Below are 17,598 nucleotides of genomic sequence, written 5' to 3'. Positions count from 1 at the left end.
CCGCTGCCTCGGCTCCCGTTCCCGCCCCCCTACCACTGCCTCGCTCTCTGTGTCTCCCGGCCCCGTTCCCGCCCCCCTACCGCTGCCTCTGCTCCCGTTCCCGCCCCGTACCGCCCTAATAACAGTGTAAACAAACCCCGAAGGCTACAGATTTGCACGGGGCCATCTGGTGAACTAAACACAAAATCAAAGTAAGAGTTGTAGAGATATTACAGATGAAGACTGTGGCAACAGTGAACAAACTAGAGATGATACAGAAAAACTGTTGTCAAAAACGTTTCAGCTATAGGAATACACAACTTCTCTTTGTTGAGAAATGTGATATATATATGTATTGTAAAAAACATCTATATGCATTGGTGATCAGATCTTGAACATAAAAAAATAGAGCTATTTCAGCAACATAGATGTAGGACTTTAATTTTGCCACGACCGAGATTCACAGAGAGTGACTGACTGGTCGTCGGTAGAGCCCCGAAAGTGGGGGCCCACCCGCACAAGGGCAAGTGATGTTTTTGTTTTTCCAGCATTGCAAAGACTGGGCAATATTTTGCTGTGCCTGCTAAAATCCCTCCAGGTCTCGCCCCGCCAGAGCTGCCGAATGTGCCCTTTAAACAGCGCGAGGCACTCGCGGTGCATCCTGGGACAGTGGCGGGCTGCTGCCGCAGAGAGATTTTAATTTTGCAGCCGGCGATGGTATCGCGCCCCGATTTCCTACAAAGCACATTCTTATCTCTGCCGCCCGTGTAAGAACAATATCAATTTCCTTCACTCCTCAGCGAGGAGGACGCTGCGCGCATTGTTGGACAAGTTGCCTCGCGCCTCGAACAAGCGCGACACGTGTATTCTCGAGGCACGCGCTTCACGCTCCTGTGCGCAGATCCCCCGGTTCCCCAGTCTAAGTCTAGTTTGACTGTCATCTGCTGAGGCGTTCCCTGACTCCACTGCTTATCTCACCGCTATCTGAGCCTCGCAGTGCTGGTCAATAAATTCGTGCTCAGAGCGCATGTGCTGACTTCGAACTGCACTGGTGATTTATCAAAGCGGTCTGCTCTACTGTTGGTGTAGGTGATTGGTTTGGAGCGTGCGTGGGACATATATCTTTATGGAGGTGTTCCCTAAGGGGCGTGGGTATTAGACATTTCCAAGTAACCAGTGTGAATATCGAGTGTAGTGGATTGACTTTGCCTGGAGGTTCCCATTTGGGATTTGCATATTGTGGCCTTCAAGCAAACATGTATCAGACATCCTTCACTTCATGCAAGTTCATTTCTGATAGATGTCTGGCGGGTGACTGGTGTTATATTTTTAGGTTTTGCTGGCAATGGGGGGGCTCGGTGTGGGTGTGTGTGTGGGGGGGCTCTCTGTGGGTGTTTGTGTGTCATTCGCGAGAGATAAAGCTAGTGGCATTGTAAATGACAATGCCATTTATTTATGTTAAAAAAAAAACATAAATAAAAATAATGTCAAGAGCAATGCCAATAGCTCAAACTTTAACAAAGGCAAAACCATTGCATTGTAAATGCTTGTTTTAATAGAGTCTACACTCCTCTCTTAATACTGAAAGTGAGGTGTCATATTCTAATTATTCCAAACACTCTCAACTTTCCTGACCTGGTGATGTATCTCTTTCAACCAAATAAATCAATAAAAGTGAACCAGTGATTAGGCTGTGCATTTTCATCAAATAATGCATTGTGTGTGCTATTAAACCATGCAACCCTATCATTTATGTTGTCCTGAATTGGGCACCTCTCAACGTGTGCTTATTCATACATTTTAGATCCTGTGCAGCGAGAGCTTCAGCATTCCTGTACTTTGACGTGCCAGAAGTTACATTATGGATAAACTAACATCTAAGTATGTCAAATAGGAGCAAATAATGATGTGACTAGTCTACTTGAACAGTGAAAAGCTCACCCATGGTGTCTCTGGAGGTGAAGGTCCATTTGAGAATGTGTCCTTTATCATGCGTGGGCTTCCAGTTTTCTCATTCAAAGCTCAGTCCTTCTGAAGACTACAAGACCTTTGATGCTTTTTTTATCCTGCTCATCCAAAGAATCCAAACTCTTGTCAAGTACCATTGTTCTGGCTAGAAAATAAGATATAATAATAGTCATTTTCCAGTTCCAGTTCTTTTTTTTTTAATAGGGAAATGTCTAGCGATGAATATGATTGCATAAGAGGAAGATAGTAATACTTTAAAAATGAGGTAGTGTTCACATGCAAGCACCTAGTTAGTAGATCACAACTAGATTTTAAGCTTCTATTACAGATGTCAACAACAAATATTTCTTGTTGTCTGTGAGCTCTGTCTGTTTCTGACAGGAACAGCACACATCCATCAGCCCTTATGGCAGCACCAACTCAGTCCGTTACTAAACTGAAGTTGGAATTGAAAGACAAGGGAAGGGCAATTAGGGATGGCACATTTGAAAAGAAGTTCTGGAAACAAAAGTCAAATTAGTAAGTCAGCTGAGAGACGAGGTAAATGCCACAAAAATAAAGCCAAACTCTGATCCGTAATATGACTGTAGACCATTGACTGACTCTACCCTTACCGTCACAAAGTACAGTACTGAGTTTCTCTAGGTTCTAGATATGCTTACTTATGCTTCTCACCATCTACAAATAAGAGAAGATCTATCAGCACTCAGTGACGGTTTCTGGTCACTATTCCAACATTGCTAGAAAGTCATTACTCTGGATTTTCACTCAACTGGTACTTGCATCTAGTAAAACGTTTTCACTTGCATACGGAATTTGTATTATAAAGTCAACATGAATCTTTCAATATATATCTTGGACACCACTTGTTTATTTATTTGCATGTATTCCTTTCCTACTATAAACGCTTCACTAGTACTAAAGTAGTTGAAATGTTAAGTCTTCACTAAACGTGATAACTTAACATCACGTAGAGCCCTTATGGGGAGTTGTCCAAGTAAAATCTCATAAATTAAAGATGATACACATCATAGCAGATTCTCCAAGTGTAGTTTCCAGTGGCTTCTTTGATCCCAGGATCTTCAGATGATGTCACTGGCTGAAAGTCCGAGCCTCAATGTCATTCCATCTTTTTACCCACAACCGTCCTGATAAAATACTCAACCGCTCACCAGAATCTTAAAGAATACCTGGCGAGATTTATTAGAGTGTAGTTGGCCCTTCTTACCTTTACTGGCAAGATGCTACCCCTGATGGACTGTGGTGGATTGTTGTGAGACCTTGAAGTTTCTTCTTTCTAAAGTCAATGGCTTTTTCCACACATTTCATAGATTTGTAGCAGCATAAATTATGGCAGAGCTACCACCACTTTGTTGGAAAACGAGCGTGACCACAGACATGATTCTGCCGTGCCTGTGATGTGTAGAACTCCTATTTTGAGCCACTGATGAAGTGAATGAACTGATGCAGGAGGGATGAGATAGGCAATAGGCATCGTGACAACTTCCTAGATAGTATGAGAGTCTGGAATTGCTAGAGATAAAAGTGGCCCGGTGCTGTTCTATCTCCATGTCTTTGTAAATACCTGTAAGTCAAAAGCATGTTTATGTACGAGATTGCTGAACTCCAAGTCATGAGTATTAAGGAATCGAGCTATTTGTGGATGGGGCCTTTAGATTTCAGCAGTTCTGTTGTGTTCTGTTGTTCTTCTGACCTCTGCCATTGAATGATTCAGGCAAATGTTTATGTAAATCAACCATAATTGAGTTTGAGCTCTTCTGCAAGTGATTGATGTGTTTGTCATGAGACGCTGCCTGAGTATGTATTGTAACTGCAAAATGGATCAGTGGAAAATTAAAGTATTAGAGACAAGCATCCATGCTACAAATGAACACTGTCATTAAAAGGTAAGTTGAGTAATACTGTTTTACGAACTAGGATGGCCACATACTTCAGCACCACTTTCTGATAATTTTTCTGTGAGTCATAAGAATAGCTCTACATCCTCTCATGGTAATTTAATTCTTGAATTTCACGATGCATTTTAATTGTGCTTCTACTTTTTATTCTCTTTCTCTGGCAATGGGAAGTTTTCTCACATGCGCTATTCATGAGCTCCAGGGATTGTTGAAACAATGCCATTGTGTGATGGAGTGGTAGATCTGGTACCCCTTCTCTACTATTTCCATTGTGTGTTCACGAAAACAGAAGTCAGGAGCGGTCTTGTATGAAACCAGCAACCCCTCATGAGAGTCACAAAGAGGGCACAGGGATGAATTGGAGGAGCAGCATAATATGAAGCCAGGTGGGAAACTAAAAAGAAAGCCACAACATTTGCTAAACATTTTAGGAAGTGAGTGAAGAGATCTTGGATTTCATTTGTAGTCACTTTGCATGGATGCATTTCTTAGTGGCGGTTCCAATGTACTGCAATGCGGGTCTTTGCGATGGATCCAATCCACGCAGCCGCAGAGATGCATTTGTTCTGATCTGGTTTGTGCCGCAAAGCTGAGGAGATATATCGATTCCTCTGGATCCACAGAGGCTGGCAGAGCACATTAAGCCCACTTCCAAGGTTCCAGGAATGTTGTGGCACCATTTTGCAAGGTAGTTTCACAGATGGCAGAGTCCAGGTGCAGATGCAAGGCAGTTGGAAACCTCAGATATCCCTGAGGCTTCAGATCAGGAGGCCATCAAATTTGCCCTTGGAGTCACTGTGGGTTCTGGGTTCAAGAGCTGGTGGTTCAGTCCTTTTCACCCAGGCAAGCAATCAGCAGGCAGCAAGTCAGCAGTTCCTTCAGAGCATCAGTTAATCAGAGTGGCAGTCCTTGTAGCAGCATAGCAGTCCTTCTTCCTGAACAATTATCCACAGGTCCAGAAGTTTTCTGAAGTAGTTGTGTCTGATGTCCAGGATATATACCCAGGTGTGCCTTTGAAGTGGAGAGAAGCTTCTAGAGGCATGTCTTTGAAGTGCACAGGTGCCCTGCCTTCCTGGCCCTGGCTCCAGATTAACAACAGGTGATATGCAGCCCTTTGTTTGGAGACAGGACACAGCCTTTTCAAGTGCGAGTAGGGCTGGGTCCAGCTCCTCCCTCCCATCCTGCCAGTGATGGCTTATTCAGCCACACCTAAGCTCCCCATTGTGTGTGGCTATCTAGGAGGAAAGTTCAAAACACAACTGTGAACTACACCCAGTCATGTCCTCCAGAGACAGGCATCAGGCACCAAATGGCTTAGGCTTAGTGCCATTTATAGAGTTGAAATTTAAAATAGGACTTAATCATAAATTAGGATATAAAATTGCAATTCCCGAGACCCCAAACATGAAGGGGTTACATATTCCTATTTGCAAGTTACACTTATAAAATATAATACGGTAATTGTAATGTTATCCTATGGAAGAGGTAGGCCTTGCCGTAGTGAAAAACAAAATTATGAGTTTTTCACTACCAAGACTTTTAAAGCTTAAAGTTACATGTCCAATTTTTTCAAATACACTGCACCCCGCCCATGGGGCTGTCCAGAGCCTACCTTAAGGGTGACTGAAAGGTTTGGGCCTGGCAAAAGGTTTGTTTTGCTAGGTCGAAATGGTAGTTTAAAACTGCACACACAGGCTGCAATGGCAGGCCTGAGACATGTTCAAAATGCTACTTAAGTGGATGGCACAGTCCGTGCTGCAGACCCCCTAGTAGCTTTGAATTTACAGGCCCTGGGTACATGTACCACTTTACTATGGACTTATAAGTAAATTAAATATGCCAATTGAGTATAAGCAATGTTACTGTGTTTAGAGGAGAGAGCACAAGTACTTTCGCTCTGGTTAGCAGTGGTAAAGTCATAAGGCAAACAAAAACAAATTCAGCAAAAACTAGCAGGAATAAGGTAAACAAAACGTCTTTGAGGTTGACCCTGAAGAAAGGGCCAAGTCCAATAGTCTCCACTTTAACTTTGGCTCAGCCTGTTAGAACCGTACAAAGAGACCCAAACCTCTTAGCATGGCATCATGGTTCTGGCCCTTCAATGCCTTAGGGCCCCTTCACTACTTCTTGCTGTATTCTTGCTGTCAGTGTAGTCGTATTGCTGAACTCATGCAAGAGAGCTCTCAAAACTGTTCTCCTAAAATATTAAATCAGCGACTAACCACGTGAAGGCCATTTCTCTACTTGCATCATTCCCTAACTCCAGAAATCTACAGTTGTAAATATGTTATATGTACATAATATTTTCTTGTTGTTATCAACTGTCATCCATTCTCTGTAGGATTCTCTAGATCTTAAGGACTAGAAAACTGCAGGTTTGTTGCGTAAAGTGTGATTAGATAAGGAGAACGAGCCTTCTGTCTTGGAAAAGTAGCTACTGTTGTCATATTTGCTTTCAGAAAGATTAAATAGAAAGCGTGTTGGGTTTGTTAGCTGCCTTCTCCTTGGACGACTAGCCAATTATCCAGATGCTTTTTGTAGCCCAGTGACCGGTGCTCTCTTCAACCGCTTTAACTCGATTTATTTGCTTATTCACATAACCTCATGGACATACCAAACAGATATTTGCCCTACTTTGCCATTACCACAAGCCCAATGCACATTAACACAGTAGAAAATCGTTGACTATCCCTGCATAGTCCCTTAATTAGACTTTGATTTGTGGGTCTACGAGTGATACCCACATGTGGGAGCAGACAAATATATAACAATCGTAGGGAGGATGTAGCCTTACGGCTAGAGCAATCGACTTCAAATATGGGCATCCAGGTTCGAGTCTGGGCAGGGATGCTCAAAATCCTGTGATTCTGGGCAAATCACTTAATCTCCCTGTGCCAAACAAAATGAATTTGTCCATCTGTAACGAAACTGGTGCTCATGTAAAGCGCTCTGATATCTTCTAGTCGAGTTTGTGCTATATAAAACTCTAAAAAAAAATATTCCAAGCCCTGTCCTAGAGGATAAGGTTCTTTGGAGGAGAAGGGGTGGGGGTTGACTCCCACCATATTTACACTAAGCTCTATATGTTGCACACCTTGGGTGAATTTGACCAGCGTTCTTTGTTGTGTTTCTGTGTACACTGTCTCTTGTTAAAATGCCCGTGCTGCTCATTAAGTACAAGTACAGTAATTTACATGTGCAAATCATATACCTGGAAAAGTTTTATTCTGGTGATAGGGAGTCAGTTTGATAATCCTAGTCAAAAACTGTATCCAGTTATTTTTTGTCCAAAATATTCCTAAACTACTTTCTAAATCTACAAATGTTATTATTCGGCTTGCAGGGCTAATGTTGACAATGTAAAATGGACCCACAAGAACAGGAACTTCTAACCGACTATAAATACAGAAATTATTCATCTGGGATCGAAAAAGCTTTGAGAAACTTTGAGTCTTCCACTGAGTGGGCTGACCTGATAGCATCACTTGGCAAACTCAACAAGGTATGCAATAGAACCCTTTTCATGAAGAAGTTGAACTTGATATGATTGTCTATGATGTTTATTTATTTTTATGCCTTACCATAAAATAATGTTGTGTTAAATATGACCTAAAAGGGACCAAGGTTGTTTTGTTACTTAAGATGATGCATAAGGACTTGTAATTGGAAGTCTGAATTATGTGCAGTGGAATCAGTTGAATCAAATATGTTATCTGAACAGGCTAGACCTTATTGGAAATGATTGATCACTTAACATTTGGTGAAAACTAGTTGGACTGGAGGTAGCTGCCAGCCCTGCCTTAGGGACTCGCTGTCCTGAGGTTTTGAGGTAGATTTAAGGGTTCTCATGATGGTATACTTGTTGGTATGCTTAGAATTGTTTTGTGTTTACTGTGACTCATTTGTGAGAAAGTTTAGGCAACGCAAAAGAAACTCCGAAGAAATCAGGAACCCAGTCAGCGTCCGGAGTTCCCACAAATTGTAAATAATGCAAACTGCATTTTATAGCTAACCTCTGCCTGTTGTATGTGGCACTTGTATAGTCTCTTCTCCCATTTCATATGATTCTAACATTTTCTTCGAGTGGGGGCTTTTGAGTTAGTAAAGATTGATTTGTCCAAGATGTTACTTAATTACAGTTCTTAATGGTTGGTGGGAAAAGTGCAACGTTAATGATTTCATCCAGGGTCTTTGTAAAAAGCTAAGTGTTTGGTTGTATGTGTCGAAAGACTTTGCTCTTTCTTTTGTTTCACTTGGGTGCATGGTTATCCATTGCTCAACCTGATGTAGACTTTCTAAAGACTGGCATTGTTAGCCAGTTATAACCTAACTTGTCCTAAATGCTTTTTGATGTACGTTGGGGTGAAATCGGGATATGCTGTTAAGTTCATTACATTTTGCCAACTGTACGGCTTTATGATATGTCAAACATTTTACGTTCGATTAGAGCACATTTTGAATCTATCTAGACCTGATTATCATGCATTGTTGAATGGGGACTACTGCTGTGATTTTGATGAAAACCAACTAAATAGCATATGTGAACTCTGTAGGAGGTACTGTTGGACAGTGGTGTGGCATTTCCTGGTGGGTAATAAAGTGCATTTGATAACATCTCAATGGAAGAGTTTAAAGCGTGTTGGTGCTTTGCTGGCCCAACGTGTTCTGTTGAGTGTGGGGTAATCATATGGAAGAAAAGCAAACAAAACAATAATGCATGCCTTGCAGTCCTAGACACAAACATCAAAGCGCAATACTGTAGTTGGGATTAAACATGAAATAAGTGCGATGTTTTGTGATTAGGGTGTTACATATATGTTTTATGTGTGTGTGAGATGGTCTCTTTTTATTTTTAATTATCATTGATTTACGTTTAATCCTATTTATTTATCATTGCACAGTTCATCCTTAAAAAGAGACGGTCTGTGTGTGGTGTTCCCTGATGGGGGTTGCTGTTTTGGATTCTGCTGTAAGTGAGTCAAAGACTTACCTGGGTTATATTAGGTGTTTGTAAGAAGATTCTGTCTAATGTTTTCTGCTGGCTATTTATATGTCTATCATGATGGGAAGTGCTGTGAGAGCGTGCTGATCACGAACTGTCGAGAGCACTAGAGGTGCCCTGGCTAATGTGTTCTGTTGAATGTTTGTTAGTGGCGTATGCAGGTGAAACGTCCTGATCAGTTTGTGCATTCTAAACCCTTAGTCAGCCACTCATTGTTCAGGCCCCTGGTTTAATAGTTGACATTGATTCATTTGATTGTCTACAGAAAGTTGTTGTAAATGCCCTATTCGATCCAGGCTAGGAGCTTTATTTGCCTGCGTCTCAGATGAATACAATACAATTGCATAATGTCCTTTTGGTATTTGTGAGTGCACATCTCGCCATTCCACTGGCTTGATTGATTAACGTAGCATTGCTTTATGTAGCTTCATACCTGCAAACACTTAGGGCCCAGATGCAGATGTACCTTGGCATTCACCATTATTCCCCTTAATAAACTCTGCAAGCTGCACCAAACAAACGTTTCCAGGCGTACTACTGGGAATGCCAGGATACTCTTCTCCAAGCTTCTATTCCTACTGTGCTGAGTTGTCCATAGTGAAGAAGTGGGTGATCCGTACCCCTTCCCATCCAGGAAGGGAAGTTAATCCAGCCATTCGCTGGAGTAAATCCCCGACCGTTTCCCGGGGTGGGAAAGGCTTGAAGATGAGTAGTGGAACGCCCACAACTATACCTTTGTGGACGTTCCCAAACTTCCAAGGCAAACTATGCCTTCGAATTCCCATTTCCAACATCTTGACGGGTGTTTGTGAGGGCAGATTTCTCTGCAATTGTGGAGAAATCCGTACTCGAAAAATTATTTGTGCCCACTAGGAATCCATTTCTGGGTTCATGGCAGGTGTTAACAACAAAAAAAAGTAAATTCAGTCGTAAACTTACTATTTTGTGAATGTAGCCTCATAAGCATCTTTTACGGACATGGTCTTTGAGGTGTGCGTTTTGCATTCACACCTAAAGCATATTTATTTATACAAATGAATATGCGCGGTATGTATTTACTTAACAAAGCTATTAACTCGCTCTGTATCTTTTTGTGTGCAACCTACAGATTTTACACAATGCCGGGTCTGCAGAAATAGTTAAGTCATGACAAATAGGTGTTCCACAGCAAAGTGTGAACATTGTTCTCTGAGATTTCTATGAATTCAGTTTAAGTGAAAATATCTAGGTGGCAAACTGGTTTGCCTGAGATCTCAGTTTGATTGAGGCGGCACGCTGGAAAAACTGCAATAGCCTAAGGAAAGGCACTGCAATGTGATGCTCATTCTCGTGGTAGATTGCAAACACTAATTAGCAGTTGCAAAACCTCCTACCCAGAGTTGAAGGCATGAAGTAACTGGAATCTTTCAGGCATGTGTTTGGATATGTGTCGAAAGACTTTGCTGAAAGATGACTCGGGCATGTGAACAGTCCTGCTTGGGCAGGAACAGGTCTGGCATACATACCTGAGATTTAGACTTTAGTCTCTGTCAGTCCCGCGTGGGCTTCTTCCAAAAGCGTTTCTAAAGCCAGGGCCACAGTGGAACCATCTCTGCTGACGTATTCGAAGCGGAATGCTTCTGCGCAGTAGACTCTCCCTCAGTAAACATTCCTCTGCAGGCACGAGCCAGCAGTTACCGGGACCAGGCGCGCGCTGCTGCAGCTTCCAGGTCACACAAGAAGAAGAAACTGGTGTGTGTGCTGGGCTGGGGCCTCAAGGCCAGCCTCACCCAAATCTTTTCGCTGGTCATCAAAAGCAAATGCATAGGTACAGGAGGTTTCGTGTTTTTCATTGCTTCTCGAGCCTTATGCAGTCTCTGTTCTCAGGATAATTTGCCCACTTCTGAGGAGTTCAATTTACTACCTTGGGACAGAACATCTGGGATGAAAGGCCAAAGTATCACACGCAGCCCTTTTATAAAATACACAGCAGGCGTACCTGGTCATTGTCGCAAAATGCGCAAAAAAGGGAACCGATGTGTGCTTTATTTTCCCAGCGCCTTGAACAAAGTATTTATGAAAAGCACTACTAAACTTAAAGTGAACGGACAAAAAGGTATATTCTGTCATCAGGTTCTATCAATGATTCTAATTAGGGCTGCAGCCCTTCAAGTCATTTTGCTCCCCTGGTCCCTGATGACCGCTGATCCCAGGGAATTGTTGCCTAAAGCAAACTGTATTGTGGATGCTGTAGGCCCTGTTGTGCTGTGAAGTTTATACAACCTTTTCCTTCCACAGAGCCTTCTTTGAGGGTGATTCGGTTAATTCCGCTGCCTTTTAACTGCATTATTCACAAGGTCTGTACCTCTCAAAGGTAGCACCCTTCATCTCCCGGCATTTCACTTGTCAAATATTGTATGACTACCCCTAAGTGCCGTGGTCCCACCCTGGGAAGGAGCCTGAGAGCACAAGCACTCAGCTCCGGTGGTTGACAAGAGTAATACCATAACTGAAACTAAGTCGCCTACTGTAGAGTCAGGCAGGCCCCTGCCGCGATCAGTCATCAAAGGATTGTATCCTCCCAAGGGTGAGTCCACCATGATACTGCTGTGGCCTTACTTCTACACTTTGCATCCGTGCCTTCATTGAACCTAATATGCTAGGTCCAAAGGTACCCCTTAATTACTCAGCTGGCATTGGTCTACCAATACTGCAACCCTACTATTGTCTCAGGCATAATTCCTTATGCCCTGATGATGATCTCTTTTTAGGGATCGAAACGTCGTTGACTGATTATACCTTGACTCAATTGTTATCAGTGATTATTTTGTGTAAGAGCATTGGTACTAACAGACTGTGACTTTTACATTGTTTTCTCATTTTGTCACTGAGATATGCCTGAGTTTGGAAACTTCCCTTGAGCTGTGTTTTGTTTTCCCACTACTATTACTAACTCATATTAATAAACATTAATGATTCCTCCACTTTGATATCTTCTCAGTAGAATTCATTGTATCGCTATGTATATATAAGAGACTCTATTTGTCTCGTATGGGACCGTTGTTCCTTAAAAATATATACAGTGGCGGGGAATCTTTGATGTTGGCGGCTTGTATTTGAGAGGAAAGGATAATTAGGTTATTCTCAGTTCCATGACTGCGCCTGAAACCGGGCTAAGTAATGGGGATTAAGGACTTCAAGTTTGCCCATTCCTCTAGCTCGTTTTTTAAAGATTTTGCTAAGCATTTGCCCTTGATGTTTAACAGAGCATTTAGCCTAAAACTGGCTGGTTGATCTTTTGCAACTTTCTAAAAAATATATATTTGGGTTAATATGGCACCCATCTAACTGTACGGCACTTAATTTGTCGCAATTCAATTTAAAAAAGGGGACTTAGCAAAGTGGCTCATTCCGCTGGTGCTGATTCAAATATTCTAGTTGGTCCTGATGCTCCTGCTGATCGAAAGGAAACCAATATTCGTGCGATCTTATCTTTTTCAGCCGTCGTTTCCCTCCATTGCTTTTGATTTTCATGCATGGGTTCCAGTTTATCGTCCAATAAATGTACTACACTAAGTCCATCTTCCACAGAGTGCTATCGGTTCAAGATGTATTCTGTCCACAGGCGGACGAAAAGTGAGGGAGACTTTCGGATTATTTTTGCTTGTTCTTTTCTGTACTGTTGTCCAGAATTGCGCAGAATTTTTAGTATTTTGCAGCTTCATGTAGTTCTGTCCATAGTGCTTCCTCCTTTTGCTTGGCTACTTTCCATGCTTTGACTCTGTAGGCCTACCTTGGGTTCTGAATGTAATTTATTCTAGTTGAAATACTTGTGTTCTTGAGAGTGCTGTTCTCAGAAGCTTGTTTAGTTTACGTTTAAGGTCCTTCAGTGCCGGGTAGCAGCTGCTTATTTGTCTCTATCCTGCAGCGCCCTCCTTCTTGTCAAATAAATTAAAGAGCTTCTCCGGGAACTCGGCTCTGTGCTGGGGTAGGGACAACTGCATTGTTGACCATTTTACTCTGCGAACCCACAAGTGTCCTCTATATTGCCTATAGTTTGAATTTGTGGGAGTCTGTTAGTTTCCCTAGAGAGAGCAAACTAGCCTTGCGTGGTCTCTGGTCAGGCTATGCTGGAATTGAAAATTGTTTATCTGTGAGAAAGTTTGGATGGATACCCAGATATCATCAATTAACGATAAACTTGAGCTTGTTATGTATATGCAGGATGATGGTTGATTCAAAGTGCTTCTTTCATGGGCACTAGGTGGCGCACGAGCGGAATGGCCACTGTTGTCTGAGGCTTCCGCAGTCCGGTTCCCGATCCTTCATTTATCCTTGCCTGAATGACCCCATCGATGCTCCAAACTGATCGGCATTGCTGGCTGACATCCCCATGCTACTGAAGCGCTACGGACTTGCTGAATATATCGTGAGGATTTCTGTCATTCCGCTGACTTGCTGCTGCTGCGGACCTACTGTGGGGTTAAGACGGAACACTGCAGAGGCACCGTACGCTACGCAAGCACCGGGGACTCCACGAGGTGTGTGGGCCGCATATGTAAAGAGGAGTATTCCAGTACGCAGACGGGCGGAGTGGCTCCCTTTTGCTGGCGAACGATTAGCGGAGGACTTCAAGGGATAAGATCGCCCTCCCCGGTGCTTTGCTTCAAGAAAGGACTGTTTCCCTAACAGACGATTCAGGTTACGGGACACTGGCGGCAGGCCGCGGCTACAAGATGGCGGCGCACTGAGAGGCATATTATTGGCGCTTCTCCCACGGGCTGGGAAATCGCCCCTGAGGCCTGAGCTAAGTGTGTTTTTTCTTTATTTAAACATATAAAAACAAAAAAGACACGACAATAGTCTTTCTGGAAAAATACCTTTGCCTTGCTGCTGGATACATGGTTGCATGGGACTGCCTGACTGTGTTGCTATAGAGGCGCTGCATGCATTACTACTACACATCGCCTTTCAGTTATTCCTAAGTCCTGGACACTATCGCGGAACCCACACGCCTCTGGTCCCAACTGTCCTGTCCTGCTGGCGAAGTCTGCGAGGCCGCTTCTCTGCGGGGCGCTAAGTTGTAGAACGTACCTCCCCTTGGGCTTAGCGGTAAATAGCGATGGTCGCTGCATTGCCTTGAGAAACTCGAGCAGATTGCCGTGTTATGGTCCCGGGGTACAAGCGGTGCGGGTCGGACCACCGAATTGCCATCCGTCTCTCTGCCCTGATGGTCGCAGACCTAGATACTGCTGCAGGCGTGTTACCCAACTGTTTCACTGCATCCTCTTGCACCGTTTGCTGTTAAACGTTGTATTGGGCCTTGGTCCTTTGCTGTGCATTACCTACAACTGCTATATTACTGTATATGTACCCCGGCTGCCTAGACCTTAGGAGGTGCAGGGCCTGTACCCTCGCTGGGTAGTGGTGGAAGCTGCCTGCTCGAGATACCATGGATCGACCGGACCCTAGGCAACCACGAATCACTTTTGACAATAAAAAAACGGCCAAGAAAACGCCTGGAGGTGACGAAGACCGGCATGAAGAGGTGGCAAGCGCTTCCCCGCCGGGGCCGGATACCGATCTACAAACCATACTAACAGAAATGCGTCAAGGCTTCACAACGATTGCGGACAAGGTCGACACCCTGAAGACTCGGATGGACAGCATTGTGCATAAGCTGGACGTACATGAAGGTCGCCTTAAGGAAGCGGAACAGCGCATCTCTGATACCGAGGATGTCTCCGAGCAGCTGAAAAAGGCAGTTACTTAAATGGATAAGCTGCTGCGTATCATTGACGCCAAGAATGAGGACATTGAAGCTCGCAGTTGGCGGAACAATGTTCACATCTTAGGTATTCCTGAAAGTACCAACACAGGCTGCCTACAGCTGTATGTTGAAAGGCTACTTATGGCGATCTCAGATGATGGGGCCCTGTCTGCTCAATTCATAGTTGAACGTGCGCATCGGTCACTGGGCCCGCAACCCAAGCCGGGGATGACTCTAAGACCCATAATAGCGCGCCTACTCAACTATCGTGATCGCGATGTGGTCCTCAGAGTGGCTCGAGAGAAGAAGCAACTTAACTTCGAGGGCGTCTCATTCACCATCTTCCCGGATTTTACTGCCCGAGTGCAGGAGGAACGCCGCAAATTTACCACTGTTAAACAAAAGCTACGTCAAGAACACGTGGATTATGCTCTCCTTTACCCGGCACGATTGCGCATCACATACCAGGGAACGCAGACCTTCCACACCACGCCTCAATCTGTGGACAAATTCCTGAAATCACTGAAGAAACGAAAGAATGGTCAGGCTGCGGCAGATGAAGAGGGCTTATTATCTTCGGTGGAGTGAACCTGTCCTGATATGCTGATATGGCTCCCTACTACGGCGATGGGTCACTGATCCCACCGCAATGATGCTGCTTGAGACTGTTCGGGACACTTCAAGAACGTAATGTATGCTTGTTCTATTGCTGCTTGCCGTTTGACAGCGATGTCTTTACATGCTACAGGTTATATGTCCATGGGGTCTCATGGTTGATGTTTTCTCGTTAACTGAACACCCCTGCTGTCCCTGGAGATCACTCCCTACTGGGATCTCCTTAGTACTGGCAGGGTTATTGTGTGCCATTTAGATGGTTGACCCAATGGGAATTCCCCTAAGCATTGATGTTTACTATTTTTTTGGGGGGGATGGGGGGAGGGAGGGCTGGTGCTGGCATGATTGGGATGCAGCAGTGGGAGGTGGGAGGGGTACTTCTAACGGATGTTTTTCCTTCACAGATGGGGTGAGGGTAAAGTGTGTTCCATATAGGGATTTGACTGCCATGGAATAGAGGGTATGGCAATAGACGTACAATACACCAAGGGTTTCCAACACCATTAACGAAATGGCAGAGACATGGAAAGAATCTCATTTGAGGATTATGTCCTGGAATATCAGGGGCCTTAATGATACCCGTAAGGGCCGGAATGTTCTTGCGTATCTAGACTGACACCAAGTCCATATTGCCATGTTGCAGGAGACACATCTGGCTCCACGATCCCGCACGCAGTTTGCCAGTAAATGGGCAGATACCCGGTCCTTTTCTTCATATTCCACTTATGCCAGAGGCACCGCTATCCTAATTAAGCGATCTGTCCCGTTTGTACAGATCGGGGAGGTTCTAGATTTGACTGGACGATTTGTTATTATATGGGGCAGTATAGGTAAAGAAACGATCACCTTGGTGAACTCTTATGCCCTCAATGTTGACACACCGTCATTCTTCACGACACTATGGGGCAAGGTTATAGATATAGGTTCCCTACATATTATATGGGGAGGGGACTTCAATGTGGCACTTCGACCTACACAGGATAGAGCTGATGGGTTTGCACTACACAAACCTAAGTCCAGGGAGGCTCTGATAGGGATATTAGAGGAGGGTGACTTGACAGGCGGATGGAGACATCTTTACCCCCACAGAAGGAAGGCACTCACTTCACCTCTGCTACGAACACTTGGGCACGGCTAGATTACATCTTGTTGTCGAAGGGACTCATAACTGGCTTGGACAGAGCAGCTCACTTACCCAGGACGTATTCTGACCATAGTCCGGTCCTGATCCATTTGCATATGCCAGGGTGGGATAGCCCCAGGCCACAGAGGAGGTTACAACCCACGGCCTTACTAGACGAAGTCTTCAGAGCGGAACTTGGGGAGGAAATCGCCGATTTCTTCCCTCGCTACAAGGATACTGTTGATAGTGTTGAGATCATCTGGGAGGCCTTTAAGGTGACGATCCGAGGATATTGTATATCCAAAAGCTTTGGGGTCCTTCGGGACATACAGAGGACAATACGCTCCCTTTTATCGTGAATTGAAAGAACTTGAGCGACAGATGGCAGGGGAGACAGGGTCACAGACACACGCCACCCTTCGTACTAAACTAACGCAGTATGAGGAAGAAGCCGAGAGGGAGGCCAAGTTTCGGAGTAAACACTGGGTGACTAGGAAATATTGTGAGGGTGAGCGACCTGGGAAGGCACTTGCAGTACTGATACGCACTCCGCGCTTTAATAACACTGTGTTGGAGATCACCACCTCGGCTGTACAGGTGGTTAGAGACACTGAGAATATACTGAACGAGTTTAAGTCTCATTATACTACGTTGTATACCACCAATAACGCTAAAGACGTACACTTCGACGCCTTTCTTGCTGAGATCGCCTTATGTTGGCTCAGTGATGTACACAGGACCTTCCTTGGTGCTCCATTTGAATTGGATGAAATCAGAGATGCTATAATGACCCTTAAGAATGTCAAGGCCCCCGGGTTGGATGGCCTTCCAGCAGAGTTCTACAAAACTTATATTGACATTATGGCCCCTGTCCTTCAGGAAGCATTTGAGGACGCACTAGAGGTAGGAGTTCTGCCGAGATCGAAGCGTGAAGTTATGATCACCTCCCTCCTTAAACCCGGTAAAGATCCCACCTCTTGTGATGCATATCGCCCGCTCTCCTTAATAAACTGTGATGCTAAGATCCTTGCTAAGGTCCTGGCTACTTGACTGTCCTTGTTGATGACAAAAATTATATTGCCGTATCAGTCTGGCTTTGTCCCGGGGCGCTCAACCACACACAATTTGCGGACCCTATTCTCACTGATCCGGACAGTGGCCCCTGATTTCCCCGTAGCGGCAATTTTCCTTGACGCCTCCAAGGCGTTCGATTCAGGTGAATGGAACTACCTCTTTGAGGTGT

At 44.3% G+C, this 17,598-nt stretch overlaps 1 protein-coding gene across 4 annotated transcripts in view; it reads left to right on the top strand.

The window, feature by feature from the left end:
- Positions 1–17,598, top strand: part of DOP1B (DOP1 leucine zipper like protein B) — a 735,954-nt gene that overhangs the window by 42,131 nt on the left and 676,225 nt on the right. For all 4 annotated transcript variants that reach the window (XM_078656883.1, XM_078656881.1, XM_078656882.1 and 1 more), the window contains exon 2: positions 7,210–7,368. In XM_078656883.1, coding sequence (XP_078513009.1) covers positions 7,231–7,368 — 138 coding nt within the window. In that variant the 5' untranslated portion in view covers positions 7,210–7,230. The remainder of the gene's footprint in view (positions 1–7,209; positions 7,369–17,598) is intronic.

Source organism: Lissotriton helveticus, chromosome 8, assembly GCF_964261635.1.
Source record: "Lissotriton helveticus chromosome 8, aLisHel1.1, whole genome shotgun sequence".
Classification (NCBI taxonomy): Eukaryota; Metazoa; Chordata; class Amphibia; order Caudata; family Salamandridae; genus Lissotriton; species Lissotriton helveticus.
This window is presented reverse-complemented; position numbering and strand designations above follow the sequence as displayed.